Consider the following 22,566-nt stretch of genomic DNA (forward strand, 5'->3'; position numbering starts at 1 on the left):
TGCATATATTTTATTGTTATTTTTATTTTGATATAGTTATTTATTCTATGGTTGCTACTTGATTTATTTAGATATGTTTTATGATTTTTGATACCCCTTTGAGAACTATTAAAGAATCCATTTCTTTAAATCTTTTATTACGAAAAGATTTTATATTCATATTTTATGGCTGTTAATTTATTATTTGGTTTAATTTTTGCTGTGGGATGAACTGACCTCTTACACCAACATTTAGGTACTAATGATCTCAAAAAGTTGCATGAATGATGTTTGATTGGTGCACGCGCGGGGAAAAATTAGACTTTTACTTAAAAATAATGTTTTGTATTACTAAATTTTTTTTGGTACATTGTGAAGAGCATTAACTTTTAATAGAAATGTGAAAGTGAGATTTCATTCGTTACTAATTAATTGAATCTCATTAATTTCAGTAAACCTTGTTTCTTTTGAATTTCACTTAAAGAGAATTTATTTTATTTTGGACCATAAATGAATATTGATCTAACAATTGGAATATTAATTTTGCAAATGAATAAATAAATAATATTTTAGTAAATTACATTACGTTCTTTTACGAAAAAAAATATATCAAGTTATTTTCTTACGCATCTTCAATTTATTACATGATGAACTACTCATAAGAAAAAAAAAATTAGTTGTTTCTAAAAGAAAATAAATATTTTTAAGTAAGATTCGGATAAAAAATTTGGGGCGTTACAAACATACTTCTAATTATTTTATATTTTTCTATACAATTAATAATAAAATATTTAAATAAAAACATAAAGTAAATTTTTTTATGAAAGATACATTTATAAAACAATAACAGTTGACAATAAATTTAATATTATGAAAACTTATATATAAGGATAGAAGTAATATAATTTAGTTTATGGTATTACATAAATAATTGTCCCATAATTATATGATATATCACTCTTTTCATGTATATAATTCAAGATTAGATACATTTGATTAAAATTAACCATATCAAATCATTAAGATAATTATCGGTTTAGAAGTGAGAGATTTAGGTAGTATTTAGGAGGTTTTAGATTCAAATTCCATTATTTCTATTATAAAAATATATATAATTCTATCAACTACATGACTGGTAGCGGATCTTGCACAAATTATTAGGGGACGATAAATATTAACTAAAATATTATAATTGAAATTTTGTAATTTTTATATTTGTCGGAAACTTTTTTCTTGAAAAATGCATCAATTTTTTTTTATGTTTAAACATCTTGTCATTTCTAAAAAAATACACTAATTAATTAAAACAGTTCACAAATTAACTAAAATAATTTACAGTTAACATGTAAAAGTTTGTTAATAAATATTAATTGGATTGTTAATTAGGGCATTAGAGTTTGTTGGTTCGATATTAGTTAGTTTATCATTCAACAAGAGGTAGTTTATTTGTATATAAAGCTCGTTGTATTAATTTTATTATATTTTATCATTATAAATTCTAATAAATATCTACCTTATTTCTAGTTTATGTCTTCAATCGCGTAATTTATAATATGATATCACCGATTTAGTTGTGATTTAATAACCATTGAATAATCTCCTTTATATTGTGATAAAATAAAAATAAAAATTATTGTTGACAAGAACCATTAACATTTGTTTTTTATTTTATCTATAGAGAAAAATTACTTTAACTAGAAGCGTAAAAGAGTAATAAACTAAAAAAATATAAGAAGTAGATTGAAATATTACCCGTATCAAAACTAATAAATAATGCCAGCGGTTGGCCGTTGCGAATGAGAAGGAGAGTGCAAGATAGTCTCCAAATTGAGTAACTTTTGCGTGGTCATAGCTACAAAAATATGGTTGGGACATATAAAAAGTATTATGTAAAAATTCTGTGGGTCGATTCCAACTATCAATATATCTATGTTCCCCTAATAAATTATCCACTAGCAAATTGCAAATAAAAAATGTTGCAGATAATTTATGGTGTGTTTGAATTAATTTTACATCGTTCGTTTTAAAGTCTTTCAACATCCACAATGATTATTCGTGATTTTTTAATCTTTATTTGATTACAAAACAACATTGTAATCTTTTCATGATGCACAAAAGAAATGAAGTATCATCGTCTTCCCTTCTTGAGATACCCATAGATTCATATGAATCAACATATATATCTATCTTGTTGCTCCCCTTCATCATTGATAAAATTATTAGAGTACTTGATAACATGACAAACAAATGAATGTCTCTAAAAAAGCACAACGTTGCTAATTGCATTTCTAATAAATTGAGTCAAAGTTCATCAAATAGTTGTATCTTGTATTCTTCTAGAGTATATCAAAGTCTTGATAAAGAAAATTACATTCTGATAGCACATTTGAATACAATTACCAAGTGTAAGAAATATTGTCAAGTTGTAATAACATCGACAATTCTAATTCAAAATAGTTATTGTCTATGATAAACCTCTTTTTTAAGGTTAAATGATAAATGTAAAATATTAATTTTAAAAGTATATTTTATTTATTCTTTATACATTACTTCATAAAAATTGAACTAATTCCGCTATTGACTATGACTATAACATAATCCATGGTTAACCTGTGTTATTCTTTGAATGAGATAGACATGTTTATCACTCATCGTTGGGCCCATTGGTGGTTTATTAGTTTTTAGACTAAACCACCGTCAGTGGTAAGAAACATTATTTTTATTTTTATTTTGAAAAATTACATTAAGATATTGACGTGTGAGCATCTAAAAATTAAATACCAATCAATCATGAACTATATAGTATATATACATTAGGTCCCAGACACATGGTTTCGAGATAATTTTGTGGTCGGTCGAAATAGCCCCTTTACCGAATGCACGTGTGTGTCGAATAAAGGGCATTTCCTCGTAAATTCACACTCTGGGTACTTTAGGCTTCGCCATCGACAATCATTCATTCATTCGCTCAAGTAAAACGGTGTCGTTGTGCCAGTAATCCTCATTGCAAGATTTAGCCCCAAATCGCGTGGGGTTAGGGTTTACTGGGCATCAATGTCTTCGAAATCAACAGAGGAGAATGGCATATCAGGGTTATGCATAAACGATGCGTTAACGGACGATGAACTTCGTTCAATTCTAGCGAAAGTGGAGAGCGACAAAGACAAGGAAACGTTCGGTTTGGTATGCAAACAATGGCTTCGATTGCAGAGTACAGAAAGGAAGAAGCTCGCCGCACGTGCCGGTCCTCACATGCTCCGTAAAATGGCTGATAGGTTCACACGCTTGGTTGAATTGGACCTTGCACAGTCCATTTCTCGTTCCTTCTTTCCCGGTGTCACTGATTCCGATCTTGGTGTCGTTGCCACTGGTTTTAGATGCTTGAGGATTCTCAATTTGCAGAACTGTAAAGGTTAATTTATTAATTGTTCTAGTTTTTCAATTTCACTTTTCTTAACTTTGATACTGATTGATATAGTACATTTTACTAGTTCCAGTGTTTTTGTTGTTGTTGATAACTGTGGATTTATTAGATTTGAAATTTTATTGTTTTATTATTGTTTCGGATTGGGCTTTCAATTTCACTGGCTTTTTATGGCAAGTTACTTCATTGGGCACACCTGTTATGAGTCCTAGATTGGGGAGTCTCACTTAAAAAGTGGTATTTATTAGCCATGGGGTTCTCTCTCCTAATGGACTAGTATTTTGGGATGAGATCTCCCTTTGGGCTTATGATTATATCATTGGTACTTCCATTGAGAGTGTCAGTCACCTAAGAAGTGAGGTTTTTAACTTATTAGATAAGGTGTTTAATGTATCCTTATTAGAGGTACATTAATGGAGGATAAAATACTTCTAAAATAGACTAAAGACTAAGGCTAAACTATTCTAAATTAACTACTTTCTTAATTCATTTCTTGGTAATCATTACAATTCATCAAGTCCCTATTTATAGTAAAACATAAATGGTATATTCTAACAAATATATTGATGACTCGCCATAATAGAGTTATCTAGATCCTTCTAGAGATTGATGACTCATAATCTAAAATACTTAGTAGAGCTTGAGCCTAAATCAATTCTATTTGGGTCATAACAGGTTCTCCCACCTAATGGACTAGTATTTTGAATGGGATTATGCTCATACACCCTATAATTCTCTATTGGTTTGCAGTTGTAAATGCAGAGAGAGGACTTAAACGAAGAATGATGTCCAATTTATGTGGATATAATGCTGTTTAACTGTCATGTTATCTAATATGAGTGATGAGTGATGTTTGAGGACAGCCTGCCATTTGAGGGTTTTTCGTATTATTATTATTATTATTATTTAATTCGGAGAGTTCAGATTCAAATTGAGATTAACAGGGCTTTTTGTTGTGTGTGTTTTAATAATAATATACAGGAATTACAGATGTTGGAATGAAAGCTATTGGTGATGGTCTTTCCTTATTACAGTCCTTGGATGTAACCTACTGCAGAAAGCTGACCGATAAAGGATTGTCTGCTGTTGCCAAAGGCTGTCGTGAGTTGCGGATATTGCATCTTGCTGGATGCAGATTTGTTACAGATAGTATACTCAAAGCTCTGTCCGAAAATTGTCGTAATTTAGAAGAATTGGGATTGCAAGGATGCACAAGTATCACTGACAATGGACTGATAAACCTTGCAAGTGGTTGCCAACGGATCAAGTTTTTAGACATCAATAAATGCAGTAACGTCAGTGATGTTGGGGTTTCTAGTATTTGTAAGGCTTGTTCTTCTTCACTCAAGACATTGAAATTATTAGATTGCTACAAAATTGGGGATGAAACCATATTATCGTTGGCCAAATTCTGTGATAATCTGGAGACTTTGAACATTGGTGGTTGCCGAGATGTCTCCAATGACGCAATAAAGTTGCTTGCTACTGCATGTAGAAACAACCTTAAAAACTTGAGGATGGATTGGTGTCTTAACATTGCTGACTCTTCATTGAGCTGTATTTTAAGTCAATGCAGAAACCTTGTGGCACTGGACATTGGTTGCTGTGAAGAGGTGACAGATACTGCTTTTCATCTTATAAGCGGTGAGGAGCCTGGTTTGAGACTAAATTTTCTGAAAGTTAGTAATTGTCCAAAGATTACAGTGGTTGGTATAGGCATTCTTGTGGGTAAATGCAGTTACCTGGAATACTTGGATGTAAGATCTTGCCCACACATTACAAAGGCTGGCCTTGATGAGGCTGGTTTCCATTTTCCTGATTTCTGTAAGATTAATTTTGATGGTAGCATCAATGAGCCTGCCGTGCTTCTTTGATACTGTAATTATTTTTGAAGATTGGTTCGATCGAAAGATATTTCGATCTGCCTATGTGAACTTTCTTGATAAGGTGTGCCTTTAGACATTTGAGGAGAATTTGTAAGCTCTGGTGATCTTAGTTTTCATGTGCGCCATGTATCGTGTATATCACTGCACTGATTAACTGGGGTTTGTTGTATTGTATTATAGTTTGTTGATCCGGTCGGTTGTAAATTTTGTAAGCACATTTGTGTTGGGATTTTGTGCAACTGTGACTTCACAGATTTGTATTTGATACTTGATCTGGTAATATCATTTGTATGTATGACAATTAGCTATTACCTACAAAAGTTTGTTTTTTTTTTTTTTTAATTTCAAATACGTTTAGGAAACATGTGAAATGGGAAGGCTTTTATATTTTGATTATATTTTTTATAGTTTGAACAATCCTTCTGAAGTCTATACTCTCTTTCTGATAAAAAAACAGAAAAAAATTATACTATCTTTGCTATGTCTCTCACATTTTTTTCTTTTTTATTTTACTTATATTCTATTTTTTTAAAATCCGTTATCTCAAATTTTAAAATCACATTACCATACATTTCTAGAATTAAATACTATAATAACTCCATTGTTGAATGAAGTTGTGTAAGTGTTCGGTCACATAGCAAAGATCTAAACTTCTAAAATCGACATTGCATTGATAACCTTCTTAGTTATCAAATAGGGACATGAAACTCAGATATTTCATTTCTCAATAGATATAAATGTACCATAAAGTCCACAATAATAAAAAATGATGCGATGTTATTCTTTTACGAATTTTAATTAATTAATTCATTAGTATTATTAATAAATTTTTAGTATTTTATTTATTAATTTTATTGATTTTTTCCTTTTCTATTATTTAATTATTGAAAGATAAATGAAAACAACCATAAGAGGTCGGTTGTATCCCTTAAATCTTAATCTAAAAAAAACTTAAATACTTAAAAAAAAAAGAGATGTCATCTTCTATTCCTATTTTACAGATTTGCCTTTGAAATGTCGAGCTTTAGGATGCTGACTTTATTTTTAGTGTGAAAAATAAGATATATTGACATATGTTTTGAAAAAGAGAATAGATTATAATTTTTGTATAAAAAATGATATGGTATTTAAAAAAAATTCCATTAGATGGTTTTGGAATTACAACTTCAACTTGCAAGAAAATAAAAGCACATAATATGGTGGAGAAATTCAATCAAAGAGAGGTACGGATTAGAAAAAACTGATTTTCTGAACTAGTAAACAGTAATTGTCACAAATCTCTTACACACAAACATAATTTTTGTTTTTTAATATTGATTTATCCTGGAAAACGAACCGTTAAATAAGACCCACTAAAATAATAACAATTTAATAAAAATATGAGGAAAAAAAGATCCCTTACCAATTCCCAATTCAATAATATTATTGTTATTATTATTATTATTATTATTATTATTTGAAGTAACACTACCGATGCTAGTATTGTTGTTGTATCTTACATAACAAATCCATCGAAGCAACAAATTAACCACCGTTCTCTCCGCCGTACCATGTCGGAAGCACCGTCTCAACCACCACTCCCCGCCACCGACTCTCCACCTCCATACTGGTGTTACCACTGCGACAAACGCGTCTCCGTCGAAACTGTCGCAAATCTCCCCGACGTCATCTGCGGCGAGTGCAAAAACGGCTTCGTCGAATCCATCTCTACACCTTCTCGTTCTCGTTCTCCTTCCTCTTCCTCTGATGACCCTAACTTTGGTTCTCAGTTCCTCCAGGTTCTTCGCTTAATCGCTCAATCGTCGCGTGATGACGACGCGTCTCCACCCCCTCCTCCAACTCGTTCCCCTGAGAACGATTTCCTCAGAATCGAACTCGGTGGTTGGGACCACAACGACGAAGAAAACGACGACGACGAGTTTCACAACAACGACGGCGAAGATCACGAAGGTACCGTCGAGGAACAGGAAGATCGATCCGGAAACGACGATTCGCACTGGGATGAAGAAGATATGAGGCGAAGGAGACGCGATCTGTTGCGTCTTCGAATTAGGGATTTAGCGACCCGAACCCGAAGCATGCAGAATCGGATCTTGGATTGGGCCGAGATTCTAATGGGCCTGGAAGACAATTCAATTGAGTTTCGTCTTCAGGCACCGGAATCGGACCGGTACGTCGGAAATCCAGAGGATTATGTTGATGCGGCGGAGTATGAGGCGTTGTTGCAGACGCTGGCGGAGAGTGATGGAAGTGGAAGGGGAGGAGCTCCGCCGGCGTCAAAGTCGGCTGTGGAAGCGTTGCCGACTGTGAAGATCGTGTCGGAGAGTGAGGTTGTTGGTTGTGCTGTGTGTAAGGATATGATTGGTGTTGGAGAAATGGCGAAGAGATTGCCGTGTGGACATGAGTATCATGGTGATTGTATTGTTCCATGGTTGAGTAGTAGAAATTCTTGCCCTGTTTGCAGGTTTGAGCTTCCAACGGATGATAAGGAGTATGAAGAAGAGAGAGCTTCGTGTTCGGGTTCTGGTCGTGGTGGTGGTGGTGGTGGAGCAGGAGCTTCCACCACCATGTGATGTGAGTATGTTTCTCTTCTGTGATGATATCTGTGTAATCATTGTAATATACTCCATGCTATGTTATTTTCTGCACTTTTATTTTGTTATTAGTGTAATTTTATCAAAGCTTGTTCAATCAATGTTATTCATTCGAAGCTTTTGCCTAGTTGGATTCTTGGCTCTCAGATGTTGAAAAAAACACTTGTATATAGCATTTGGATTAATGTGATCACATTATTCATATGTAATTTGCTGTTTTTGTACCATGTTAGCATGCCCTTTGTTGTGTGCACATTTTTTCTTTTGATTGCTGGACTTGCTTTCATCTTATGTTTAGTTTGTGGCATAACCCTACAGATGATCTTTGGGGTTTATTATTATGGCTCTATCCCTGAAGAGAGGTATATGCAAACAATTGAGCTTCAAAGGTTTATACCTTAGCCTCAAGGTGAAATTCATTTGACACTGTCCATTAAGTCTGTTTTTAAGCATTTGACTTCATAATGGTCACTGCTATAAGAAGCTAGAATTAGAATCTAGTTCATGTATGAACCTTCGGAGTAGTGATCTCTGGAAGGAGTGGCTTCAATATTGCTTGAGAGGAATAATGGAAGATAGTGATGGTGAATGAAGATACACTTTGGCAGGAGTGGTGACAAATTATAGCGGTGTACCTATCGACACCCAAATGTTCAAGTCAACCATTTGTGTTAGGGATTGTAATGACAGCTAACAACTTGTAACTGCATAACCGCCCCTCCACTAGATTTTGTACTGTTGATTAATGGGAGCTCCATTTTGTCTTCGAATGAGCTTGAAGGCATTGGGCTGGCTGACATAACCTTTGGCCTGTGGACGCCTAAGATGGTGCAGAACATATTTTAATAATTCAAAAATATTGCATGGCACTCAATGCTTGAGTGGCATGGAAAGAGAAAGAAAAACAAAACACTGCTGTTTGCCAAAGAAAGAAATAACAAGGAACCGGAACATTACTGGATAGAGTTGTGTGAACATAGTGTACCGTTTTGTTTAGAGTACCAATGCAAGCTAGTGTCCATTAAGGTGTTAAGATGAAAGAGCACTGCTTGAATTTGGTATGGCAACATTTTAATGATTCTCTTTTCTAATTAAAGGCCTTGCTAAAAGGATGAGCGGAGCTCTGAGGGAACATTCTAGATAATGTTTCTGCATTTTTGGAAGGGAGAGAGGGGAACTGGTTCTGTTTGTTGTTATTATTAATAATTTCTGGTTGCTTCTCTCCTCTCAAGTTATCTGTTTGTTGTTATTATTAATAATTTCTGGTTGCTTCTCTCCTCTCAAGTTTGTCATATTTTGTAACCATGACACGTAAGTTACAGCTTATCTCCTAATCTGTTGGCCAACCATGTTCCACCGATGTATGTACCATTATGTGTAAATACAGGCCAGATTATATTTTCACCGTAGCCATTAGTTTAAGGTTCACAGCGTTTACCGTAGTGTTTGGATGAGCATTGTGATTATGTCAAAAGCAAATAAGTGGAACAATGATACTCATAATTCTCAGAAAAATAAATGAACACCCTAAAGAAGATGAAGAAGACCACGAGGAACTGTAGAGTGTAGAGTGAAAGAAAGCTCACTCCAAATACCATGTAAATCATATGTGACTCAAAGAACACACGAACTTCAACCCATTTTCATCATGTCTGTTGTTTTCCAAACTACTTAGTTAAATCCTACTGTCCAGAATTGATGATGCCATGGTGCCTTTCTTCTATAACATTGTAAATACTTATTTTCTTCTTTGCTTGTTAAATTTCTTTTTGCAAAACTGTGTTCGAAATTTGTAAGGGGGAAAAAATTGAAAGAAATCAACCAACGACATTGACACTACCAACAAGATTAATGGTAATTTATCTAAGTTTTGTCTATATAAAAAACTCGGACTATACTATTAATAGGCGGTCAAAATAGATTTTCCTAAGCAGACACCAAGGAGAACTCACCATCAGTTGATTTGCTCCAAGCTATACAATCATTGGGAACATCTTGTCGTGAAGGAGGCAAAAGTCAACAATTCTGAGGGATCCTATTACTGAATTCTTCAACATTCTAAGCACCATTGCCACTAACAAAGTCAACAATTGTTTTTGACAAATTCTGGCTGCTCCAGCTCATTAGTTGCATATTAATTAGAGATTGATGATTTGGGATCCAATTATCAGTCCAAAAATTTATCAAGTGGCCATTCTCCACCCTCTAAATTGAATTATTTTGGAAGTTCTCCCAACTTGTCTTTATGCCTTGCCAGAAGTCATGCCATTCATCTTCATGTCATATAAGCCAATATATTAAATTTTATCCCACATCATTATTTTAGTAGCAGTTGAAAAAGATAAAGATATTTTTTTAGTGTATCATTCACCATTATAGTTTTTTTTGACACAATTCAGCATTATAGTAGGTAGTGTAGCTTTCTGATTTAGAGAAACTTTTTCTTAAATATTGTTTATTGTGTCATTCATCTTTTTAAATTGCCAGGTTAGCTTTCTGATGGTAGACTAACCTTAAAGTTCTGTCCAAATAAAATAAGAAATCATGTACCAAAAAAAAAAAGATATCACATGAAAATGTAGAGTCTATTTGCACTTAAATAAAAACTTACAGACAATTTATCAAATCCTTAACAGATAAGAAAATGACTTCTATTTCATGTTTTTTACAAGACATTGTACTCTATCCTTTTGATATAGATAAGATTTGCAGTCATTATTATTAGATAGAGAAAATTTCAGTATGCTAAGTGAAGATCATTATGCTATTATCTTCAGAGAAAGATAGGTAGGTTTTGATGATTGATATTTTGGTATATATATTAGGTCAAAATTAATTTACATTAAGTAAACAGGTAGAAAGGCAACTTCTTCTCTGCTTACTATGCAATTACCTTGTCAGCTAAGGAACCAATAATAATTTAAGGTCGGCTATGAACATCAAGTGGTGGGGGCAATATGGTAAGACAAACTTTTTTGTTTTGAGAAAAAATTTAATGCCAAATCATTCCTACATCATCATCCTCTTTATACTTCACATGCAAGCCATGTTTCTAATATATATAAAAAATCCAGTATATAAAAACAAGTTTAATTTACACAGCTGTCAAAATATTTAATTATTAAAAACAATTGATTTTAATTATAATTATTTCTAAAGTCACACATAAGAATTAGTGATTTGTTGGCAATATATCAAAATTAAAATTAAGATGTGTCTACTAGACAACGGGGTTATGTGTGAATGCATAGATTACAAGTAGCTGTGAATATGATGCTAGCTTAATACCAGTTGTAATCTTTCCCTTGATTTTATGAGATGGAACATATATTCTTGATTGGTAGGTTATCTATCATTTGTGGTATAAATGCAATCTTTATTGTTATGAAAGCTGAATTATCATTTAATACTTAACATGGTTAATAGAAAAGTAAGTAACAGATGAGACCAACAAAAGTCCATATTTGATTAAATGAATCATAGTCGCATTAGTTTATGTCATCTGATATTGAATGTCCTTGAAGATTTTCACAGAAATGTGCCTCATGTTTAATGTAGTGAAGATTGAGTTATAAACTTGAGGTAACAACTTTGTCTGTTAAATCATGAAACCAAAAGTTTAAGAAACAACTAACTTTTTTAATAACAAAATGATGTAAAATATTTGTACACTTCTGGAACCTCTGCAACTTCAATGAATGATTGATGAAGCAGAAGGGATTAACAAATTCATTTCACTTCTACAGTTTTTCCCTCTGAGCTAGAGAGGTAGCCTGTTGGAGATATCTTAAAGCTTTCTTGTAATTAAAGAAACTCATAAACCAGAAGTCGAAACCGTCTACAGTGACTATTTCTATGTACTTCTCTGAAGGTTTCTTCACACTTTGACTTTGGTTGACATGCTGTATCTTTTCACGAGGAATTGAGACCTGAAATTATAAACAAATTAAGGTTAAGGATACATATTTGCGAAATGAAGAAAATATTGGGTATGATTCATAGTTAGTGATAAGTGGACATGTCAATCGAACGTGGGAGAAGCCCTCTACGGTACGGTTATGAGGTGATTTTGTAAACTGAATCGTAATATTTAAACACAAGTTTCATAATGTAAATCCTAAGTTTGAATGCAGTGGGAGATGTAGGTACAGTTGGCCGAATTCCAGTCAAACATTGTGTGTTCTAGGTTTGCGTTTTTTGTATTTTTTTTTTTTTGAATTATAAAAGAAATTGAGCATTAAGATGGACATTATAAAAAAGTAAGAAAATTACCTTATAGTGGACTCTATTCAATTCTCCATTTGGGGAAGAAATTTTGATGGATCTTTCACTACAAAAAGCAACTTTGTGAGTTGATATGAAGAGGAGGCCAGCTATAGGACCTGATGTGGTTGATAAGGAGCACAGTGATGCTTTCAACAGCTTCTCTTCATCTTTAACACTAAAAAGTTGCCTAAACACTTTCTCTACTCCTCCAACCTGAAGAATTCTTGCTCCCAATCTCAACTTTCCTTTTACTGTATCTGCTATCTTTGGTCCCAATCTCACTGCAGGTTAGAGTAACAGTTTCAACCTATCAGTTATACAGCTTCATTCTATTTCGCAATCATGTCAAATTTGAAAATATGTATGATACATATTTTGGAAACTAATCTAGGCCTAGTAATTTTGAAATCAATGATAGAATATTTGCAGTTTCATAAAGTACTGTCACAGAGAGCTTATTCCATGCCTAACTAAGCAAAAGTGAAAAATTGAAGATTAGTCTTTCAATATTACATACCATGCTCTCTAACTCCATGGGCAGAACCATCACCCTTTCTCCCAAACATGTTCATCTTAGTTAGAACTGAATTTAATTTACCTATAAACATAAAATGACCATGATCAATAAAATTAAATTTTAGAGAAGTATTCATGAAATATAGTTTAGGTAATGTAGATGTGCCCTACCTTGCTTTGATTTTGTGATAGACTTGCAATATTTGCCAGAAGAATCAGGCAAATATCTCTTAGAAGACTTCCCAACTGGATAAGTTGAGCTGATAGAAATTCCATCAAGTAGTTCATGAAGAAATGAAGTCTTCATTTTTGTTTATGTTCAAGAAGTTTTTCTCTTTGTGCAATGACTAGCTTGTGAAAAAAGTATTGAAGAGCACTTCAAATTTTGGTTGATCAATCCTTGAATTAAAGGGTATATATATACATGGTAAAAAGGAAACAATGTGACTTGTTGCATGATGAGTCAGCTAGGGATCATCATGAAGACTAAAGAGAAAAAAAAAAGTAATTCAAAAGTTGAAGATTGCATGTTTAGTTATGTAATAAAAGGTAATTCGTGTTTATTTAATTTACAAATGCTAATTAAAAGGGAGTTATTAAAGTTTTCTGAGCTGGAATTAAACCTTTCTGATGCTAGACCTCTCTAATTTTCTCCTGTGTTAGATAAAGTAGAGAGGAGAGAAGTTTTCATTTGCTTACATCAAACAGAATTACAAGCTAAATGAGTAAATAAATATGCAGTACATGCATTCAAGAAAAAAGATTATGATTTTATGTTCCATAACAGCATATGTAAATAGTGCTTAGGAAAAGGAAATAGAACAATCAATATCTGAGGCATCATGTGGTAAGGGAAAAAAATACTTGAATGTTTTGTGGAAAAGGAAATAGCCAAATCACTCCAACATCATCCTCATGCCCCCACGTGGAAAGTTCATGCTAGCTTCATCACTTTCTGTTTTCTATTATTTTATTACTCTGTATGGCAATGGTAACTGTAACTATAGCAGTTATATTTCTAACTAACTCTGTTATTATGGTTGGAAAAGGTGCTATGTCGGTTACCTTTTGACAACTACAGAGAAACATTGATATATACCACTAGTCCTTTTCCATTCAGAATCCTCTAGGATTCTAGCTTGTCAAATAGTATCACACTACTATATATAACTGTTAAAATTAATTAATATGGTTAGTGAAACTAATTATTCATTTATGAAAGCCATCTGCTCAACTCCTTGTATATACTTTCCAACAATCATAATAGAAACCTACTAAATTTTAATATATTCTACAATATTTGATTAGAAGAGTAATAGTAAAAATTGTATGACACATACTGAAATATGAATTGTGATTCATATATTGAAAATTTAACTTTTTGCATAATAAGTGATTGGGCCTAATAACTTTTTCAACAATTGGGCATAACGCTTATAAAAGAATGGCACTTGCTTATCTTATATGTGAGGATGCATCATTAAAGCTAGCTGCCATTCTTTACTTTGTGATGTCAGTCACCCTTCTTTAACTTTTCTTGACATATGGTAAGAAAAAGTAAAGAGACATGGTGACTTATTTAATATAATACTATATTCTATATAACATAACATAGTCATAGAGCACTATACATTCCCATCTGGCTGTCACTGTTTACAATAACCACACTGACTGCAATGAACGTTTCATACAAAACTGTGATGTGTGTTAAAGTTCCAGGAGAGGTTTCCAGACTTTATGGATAGTAATTAATCGAAGCAGAAAATTGACTTATAATTAAAGATAAGTGGTAGTTAATGGTCCAAATGTAGAGTAGAGCAGACAGTACACGTGTGACTGACTCAGCTTAATTTGAAAAAATTGGAAGGAGCACAAAGAGAGATGGCGCACATGTTTTATGAAAAGTGAATCCCCACATATGTGCATCCACATCATTCCACAATCTTGACTTTTGTATTATCCATATGGACCATGTTTTGTGAGGCCTTGCATTTCTAGTTCTACCACACAAAGTATGTATCATAAAGTGAGCTTGCTGACAGGGCTATGGTATGGTAAGGGATAGGCTATGGAACAACAAATTGTATTTATGACAGAAACTAGAAATAGACAGGAAACTGAAATTTGGCCTCAGGCCGGCTTTTGACAGCTGACCTATGTAGCATCGACACTTTAGATTAAAAGCATGTCTTACACAAACACAACACTGGCACATACAATGATATTCAATCATTTCTATTTTCTTAAATTATTATTGATATCTACATGTCAATGTTATATCTGGTGTCTGTGTCAGTGTTTCATAGATGTTGACTCTTGGCTGTTGCACATACCTTTCAAGTTTGCATGAAAGTGGAGATTGCCAAATCATTAACACATCAACCCTATGTATGCCCCCACTTGTTGTGTGTGATAATTTGACATTTCAAGGAAATGGTCAATTTACTCCACCATATTTTATTATATTTGCTGTATTTCTGAATTAATCTCAATTCCTATGCATATCATATATTCATGTGTTAATAGAGGTGTATGCCGTTAACTTGTCAAAGTGGATACCAACAAATAGTTTACAGGTATAAGAAGTTACCTTATCTTACACATAAATTAGTCACACATGGTAAACATGGTCACCGTTTTACCTTTTTCCTACCTTACCACAAGAGAATTCAGAGAAGTTACCATATCGGAAAGCAAGAATTCCAGCTCATAAAGCTTTTCTGATTCTTCCTCTCATAAAGTATTTCATACTTTACTTTTTCAAGTATAATTTCCTAACACTTGGTTTCCAAAACTGTGCAGTTCTCCAATTCATTGATACTCCTTAAGAAGTTAAGATACATAAACCTTTCTCAAAGCCTCTAAAAAAAGCCCTTTCGAGGATTTTTTAAAAACTTTCAAAAAAGTTGACTTAGATCTTTCTGTACCATCATTTTCTAAAAGCAACCAAACAATCCATGATGTCGAAATATTATCTTGAATAAAAGACCATCAAGTTGCCATGCCATTATTGTCTTTATTACATCAGCCAAAGATCATGGTTGATGATCCAAGGTTGAGTCACCCAACAAAAGTGGCAAGACGCACTTCCTATTTTTCATCCCTTTAAATACTACTTCCTTAGAATACAAGGAACTGATCAAACCAAGAGAAGAACATAGCTTCCTTAGCAATCTACTAGCTAAGACCATTCTTATCAAAAGAACAGAAACCTTGTTAATCATTCAACATGCAGACCTCACTTCTTCATGAGATAGTTTTTTAAACTCCAATCATCTCAGCAACATATGATCAGTTTCAAAAGTCAGCTAACATATACTTACTTGATCCTGCCACTCATCCGTGTCAATATCCAACCAACCATCAAAACCAAAGTAAAACTCCATCTTCTTTTTTAAACTAATTACAAAATAGAAACATCTAATTGCATTAAGTCCTTTTGCTACTTGAACATATCTAATTCTGAAAATTCAGTGAGACTGAGGGCAAATATATCTGAAACTCTTCATAGTTCATATCATATCTCTAAGTTTCCCTCAGTCCAAGATTCATTAAAATGTTAATTATGTTACCTTGTACATGTTCTGATTCCAGTAAAGAAGATCATGTGTGTGAATCAAAGTCAAAATGTTGAGAAGCCAACACAGAAGTACATAAATATAGTCATAGTGGACAATTTTGATTTCTGGTTTATGAGTGTCTTCAAATATCAGAAAACTTTCAAATATATTGAGCAGACAATTTCTCAAGCTTAGATGAATAACAAAGCTTAAGGGAAGAAAAGTGTTAGATGTTTGAAGTTTGAAACTCAATTACTTATGGACTTTTTTTTGTCATGTAAATGTTTCCTGGAACTTTGTAATTGTATCCATACTATTCAAATATTTATTTAATCAAATTTGTGTATAATTATTCAAATGTCGTTCTGTTTTAATCAATTAGGTTGAATAAGTAATAACATAGTTGGACTTAATTTCTTTTGTTGGTCCTTGTTAGTAGAAGGCCTCAATATATTTTGGGAAACTTTATTTATTCAAACATGTTTTTAAAATTATCATATTGTACAAATTATATGTTGAATCTGATGATTGAGATATATGTAGTCCCTCTGTCCCAAAATAATTGTGGCATTTTATCATTTTATGCAGATTAAAAAAATATGATAAATAAAAGAGAGAAAAGAATAATTTATCAAACCATCCTTATAAACAATTGGTAAGTTCCAATTATCATTAATATAAATATAAAGTGGAGAGATAATAAATTGGAGGCTTAATTGTGAATCAGGAATTGATTTACCTCATTAATTACATTTATCGATTTGTCTTTAGAATAAATTACATTAATTTGTTCTCATTAATTGTAATTACTTGCATAGACTATAATATCTATTTATACGGGAATAACAATGAGAAAGACATCATCAAGCCATTTTTACTGACATTAATTACGTATTTGGTCCTTTAACTTATTTTAAAAGTTCAGTTTGGTCCCTTAATTTATGTGTGTTAATGCGACTTGGTATCTTCCGTCTACTCTATTAATCAAAGTCAAATTAGTAGTTTATAAGGATCTGACCTATCGCCTACTCTATTTTGAATTATGGACCAAACTGAACTTTATATACATTACTGAACTTTTTTGAAGTCCGGTGTTATTCATCAAACTCAACATTATATCAACACATAATACAACAATCTCATTTTCTTCTTAAATCAACACATAAAACAACAATGACACACCAATTTCATTACCTAAACAAGACTTCACAAGGATGTGAGGAACAAGACTAACTGGATTTAATCACTAGTTGTTTGCAGAAACAATAAATTTTGAGAAATATTGAGTTTTGGTGAACTCTAAATTGATTTGAGAAAGAAGAAGTAAAATGAGAAAAACTTTCAACAACTGTATATAGCTCATATGCCATGTCACCAAGGTTTAACACCTTTTACCATTAAGTTAACGGTAGGGACTAAGTTGCATTAACTTATCTAAATTAAGGGACCAGTTTGACCGGTTTTAAAGTTAAAGGACTAAACTGAACTTTTAAAAGAATTTAAGGGATAAAAAAGGTATTTAAGCCAAATATATATTATTGATCATGGTCGATTATTAATCATATTTGACATAATTGTGCACTTACAGTTGTTGATAGTAAAACAAGTAACAGACAAGACCAATCATGTAAGGAGATATGTTTGATTAAATGAATAATAATCAAATTAGTTTCTGTCATCAGATATTGGAATATCATTGCAGGACTTAACAGAAATATGCTCCATGTTTGAGTTTTACACTTCAGGGAACAACTCATTGAACCAAAAGTTCAAGAAACAATTAGATTTAAAAGAAAAAAATTAATTATGTAAATATTTTTACACTTTTGAACCTCTGACACTTCAAAGAATAATAGATGAAGCAGAGAGGATGAACAATTCTATTTCTAAATATTTTCCCTCTGAGCTAGAGAGATAGCCTGCTGAAGATATCTTAAAGCTTTCTTGTAATAAAAGAAACCCATAAACCAGAAGTCAAAACCATCCACAGTAACCATTTCTATATACTTTTCTGATGGATTCTTGATATTTTGACTTTGGTTTACATGTTGTATCTTTTCATGTGGAATAGAGACCTGAAATGATAAACAAATTAATGTTAAGGTTACATATTATTTACAAAGTTTAAAGAAAAATTAAAAAGAAACTGAGAGCATTAAATGGACATATATAATAAAAAGTAAGAAAATCACCTTATAATGGGCTCTAATCAATTCTCCATTTGGGGAAGAAACTTGAATGGATCTCTCACTACAAAAAGCAACTTTGTGAGTTGATATGAAGAGAAGGCCAGCTATAGGACCTGATGTGGTTGATAAGTAGCATTGTAATTCTTTCAAAAGTTTCTCTCCATCTTTAACACTAAAAAGTTGCATGAACACTTTTTCTATTCCTCCAACTTTAAGAATTCTTGCTCCCAATCTCAATTTCCCTTTTATTGTATCTGTTATCTTTGGTCCTAGTCTCACTGCAGATTACAGTAACAATTTCAAATCATCATAATGTATTATTTTGAAAATTTCTCTAGTTCTTGTAATTTTGGAGTTAATGACACAAATCAGAATATTTGCATTTTCATAAAGTACTACTTTCAAACTGTGATTGTCCTATTCTATGTCTTGAAATTAAGCAAAAATGAAAAATTGAATTGTTAGTCTTCCAAGATACATACCATGCTCTCTGATTCCATGTGCAAAACCATCACCCTTTTTTCCAAACATGTTCATCTTAGTCAGAACTGAATTTAATTTACCTGAAAATATAAAAATGAACATGAAACTTGAAATAAATATTCATTTAATACACTTTTTTTTTAATGTATAGGTGTGTCCTTACCTTGCTTTGATTTTGTGATGGATTTGCTGTACTTGCCTGAAGAATCAGGCAAGTATCTCTTTGTTGAGGTGATAGAAATTCCATTAAGTAGCTCATGAAGAAATGAAGTCTTCATTATTTGTTTGTTATGTTCAACTAGTTTTTCTCTTTGTACAATGACTAACTTGTGAGAAAAGTATTGAAGAGCTCTTCAAATTTTGGTTGATGAATCCTTGTATTCAAAAGGGTATATATATATGGTCAAGACTTAAGAGGAAACAATGTTACTGTTGACTTTTTGCATGATGAGTCAGCTAGGAATCATCATGAAGATTAAGCATTATAAAGTAATTCAAAAGTTGAAGATTTGCATGTTTAGCTGTCTATAGAAAAAAAAAATGCATTATATAGGATTACAAATCTTCTTTAATCCATGTATGGATTTTTTAAGTAAGGCAACTTTTTTATATGTTTATATACTTCTGAACATAGATATTGAATCTACATAAACTTGCCATGTGGTTGGTTGAAATTATTAGATTTATTTAGAATAATGTTGATGCATTTAATATGGCAATTTTGTGTATCCTTAGAAAATGTCACCCTTTTGAAAATGGGAAGAACCAAATAATAGTTTGGTTTAATTGGACAATGCCACGTGCTTGATGACAAAACAGACTTTGTTGCCACATTATTTAATTTACAAAAATAATAATAATAATAGTGTGATTAAAGCTTTATGAGCTGGAATTAAACCTTTATGATGCTAGAGTTTTCTAAATTTTACTCGTATTAGATTAGATAAAGTAAAGGGAGAAAAAGTTGATTTGTTTACATAAACCAGAACTATAAGCTAAATGAATAGTTATGCAATAAAATAGGCATCAATTAATGTGCTTTAGTAGGTTATGGATTAAATTAGCAAAATGAATGAAAAGGAAAGAATCAATATTTGAGGTTGAGGGCATCATGTGCTAGATGTAGTATAGGGGAAGACATACTTCAATGTTTTGTGGAAAAGAAAATTGCTAAATCACAGCCACATCATCTCCATGCTACCGCCACACGTGGCACGTGGAAAGCTCGTGCTAGAAATTCACTCTTCATCACTTTTCAAAGGAAGAATGCTACTATTTTATTACTAGGCACATCAAAATTGGATTTAGATTGAAGGAATTGCTTTTGAAGGGATTATTAAATTTACAAAAAATCAAAATTTACTTGTGTTGTTATTGTCCTTGATTCATCACAATTCATTCAAGTGTACTATTGAATGTTTGCATGCATGTTGTTATGTGGCGGTGTCAAAGAGCATGTTCAATACTAATACAATATTTAGGTGGTAGTTATTATATCTTGAATCAGTAATGTTGACTAAATCAATCTCATAATATCTAAATGGTAAGCCAAACTAATTCGTTAATAATTAATAATTTTATTAAAATGATTATGCTTGCCTCATTTATCAACTTCTTGTGCTCATACTTCATGTTTATTATTATTAATCGTGATTGAAATCTACTCAATTTTCAATAATTTCTTTTCATAGATTTTATTGAGCCTAAAAATCATTTTTAGCAATTGGGTAGTGAATCTTAAAAGACAAAACAACGTCGATACTCGCTTGTGCGCGGATGGACCATCAAAACTTTTTTAACTTCTTTTTAAGTTGTTTTGTGATATATATATATAGTCACAAAAAGTAAAGAGGTGGTGGGTGACGTATATACTATATTGTATATTATATATTATATTACATAGTATATTTTATATTTCATTAAAAAAAATGTAACAGAGATAGAATCATAGAGCACTTAATAAGAAAATGTATATGAAAGTGAATAAAGGATGTCAAATTTGCTCATCAGATTTCTGAAGCCTGAAACTATGATGAAGGGTTCCAATTGGAAAATGCTATTCTTAAATTTTTTTGAGATAAATATAATTTTAGTCTTTTATTTATTTGTTTTTATTTATTTTGATCACTTATTTTATAAGTAGTGCATTTTAGTCATTTTTATCTCATAACTCTTTCAAACAACAACATAATTATTGAAATCAAATTTTAGATCAGTTACAAAGTTACATGTGCAATCTAAATATGCAATCTAAATAAGAATGAGTAAAAATACATTAAACTTTGATAAATATTTTTTATTTCAAAAAGTTTAAATATGTTTCAAAGCATGCAAAAAGAACATGTTCAAATGCAGATATATTATTGAGTTAAATAAATATATTTCTGAAAGAATATCATACTTAATACATATTGATAATTGTTAAAAAAAATTCAAATAACTTAATATTATTATAAAATAAACGATCCAAATTATATTAATTTTTTTCTCTCTAGTATTTTGTTAAATTTTAAATCTCCACCCTTATCTAACTTTTCTCATTTTTTTGATATTTCATAATCGTTCACTTTTTATATTTCAAGGATTAGTCTTTCACATAAATTGATTTTTCATGTTTTTTTTTTATCATGAGAGGTATATAATCCGTATAATAAAGAAATAAAAAGGGTGTGAGTGACATGGTGACTTGCTGTTGGCACGACATGTAACTAACTAACTAACATTAGATATACTTACATATCACCAACGCTTTTTTATTGTTTCATTTAATTAATTTGAAATAAGCTTAATTTGAAGAAGATGAAAGTGAGGGGGCCAAAAATTAAGAGATGATGGCGCACATGTTTCTGAATCACCACATCATTTCCATGTGCATCCACATCATTCCAAGTTCTACCTTTGACTAATTAACATGGCCAGCAATTACAATTTTTCTAAGTTTTACTTGTGAATTTGGAAAACAACCCATTTGTTTGCTAACATTTTGATAAATTACACATTATTTACTATGCATACGTGCAAGTTAAATACAAAAATAAAATAAAATAAACTAGTCATTCGGTAAATAATTATTGTAGTAAGAAAATGATGCTTGTGGAATGTGTGTGAATTAGAAGTAACAAAGCCATCAGAGATGTTTGTTGGGTCAAAGTATCTATACATCATAAAGTGAGTTTTGTTTATGGCTAGGAAAATTGGCATTTTGTATATGTTAGAAAATTGAAAATGGTCTTACACCATCTATTGACATTGTGTGCTACAATTAGAGTCTTCGACATGCTTTTAAGGTTTCGTGGAAAAGGAGAATGCCATATCATTCCCACATCATCCCCAATATTACCAATGTGTAGTTCTAATTTGATATTCAAACAATTGACCCAAATAAATAAAAGAAGAATGATCAAATAAAAAATTTACTCCCCAATAGTGGTGCATATAGTCAAGTCAAATCTAGGGATACTACTACAGCTTGGCAACAAATGGGTTACAGGTATAAGAAGTTGCCAATGATACTCTAAGGCACTTATCATCTACCCTTAACTTTTAATACCCATGAAATGAGACCCTTTTCAGTAGGTCCTTTACAACAGTTGTGGTGTTCATGGCTTTGGGCTTTCCATTAATTGATCAAATATAACACTATTATTGTAACTAACTACAATAAGCAAA

At 31.9% G+C, this 22,566-nt stretch overlaps 4 protein-coding genes across 4 annotated transcripts; 2 read left to right on the plus strand and 2 right to left on the minus strand.

Annotated features, from left to right (window-relative positions):
• The first annotated feature begins 2,815 nt into the window (after positions 1-2,815).
• LOC101491557 (uncharacterized) lies at positions 2,816-5,609 on the plus strand. Its single transcript, XM_004497187.4, has 2 exons — positions 2,816-3,391; positions 4,385-5,609. The coding sequence occupies exons 1-2, from the start codon at positions 3,034-3,036 to the stop codon at positions 5,275-5,277; spliced, it is 1,251 nt and encodes a 416-aa protein (XP_004497244.1). The 5' UTR covers positions 2,816-3,033; the 3' UTR covers positions 5,278-5,609.
• Positions 5,610-6,736: 1,127 nt separating this feature from the next.
• Positions 6,737-8,092, plus strand: LOC101491865 (E3 ubiquitin-protein ligase CIP8). Its single transcript, XM_004497188.3, has one exon. The coding sequence runs from the start codon at positions 6,840-6,842 to the stop codon at positions 7,860-7,862; it is 1,023 nt and encodes a 340-aa protein (XP_004497245.1). The 5' UTR covers positions 6,737-6,839; the 3' UTR covers positions 7,863-8,092.
• A 3,409-nt stretch (positions 8,093-11,501) lies between these two features.
• LOC101492201 (putative GEM-like protein 8) lies at positions 11,502-13,088 on the minus strand. The gene is made up of 4 exons (XM_004497189.4): positions 12,837-13,088; positions 12,667-12,747; positions 12,156-12,430; positions 11,502-11,812 (listed from the first exon to the last, which is right to left on the minus strand). Exons 1-4 carry the CDS (start codon positions 12,970-12,972, stop codon positions 11,624-11,626), a joined length of 681 nt encoding a protein of 226 aa, XP_004497246.1. The 5' UTR covers positions 12,973-13,088; the 3' UTR covers positions 11,502-11,623.
• A 4,765-nt stretch (positions 13,089-17,853) lies between these two features.
• On the minus strand, positions 17,854-19,277 carry LOC101492537 (GEM-like protein 4). Its single transcript, XM_004497190.4, has 4 exons — positions 19,061-19,277; positions 18,897-18,977; positions 18,418-18,692; positions 17,854-18,300 (listed from the first exon to the last, which is right to left on the minus strand). The coding sequence occupies exons 1-4, from the start codon at positions 19,173-19,175 to the stop codon at positions 18,112-18,114; spliced, it is 660 nt and encodes a 219-aa protein (XP_004497247.1). The 5' UTR covers positions 19,176-19,277; the 3' UTR covers positions 17,854-18,111.
• Between the last annotated feature and the right edge of the window lie 3,289 nt (positions 19,278-22,566).

This window comes from Cicer arietinum, chromosome 4 (assembly GCF_000331145.2).
Source record: "Cicer arietinum cultivar CDC Frontier isolate Library 1 chromosome 4, Cicar.CDCFrontier_v2.0, whole genome shotgun sequence".
Lineage (NCBI taxonomy): Eukaryota > Viridiplantae > Streptophyta > Magnoliopsida > Fabales > Fabaceae > Cicer > Cicer arietinum.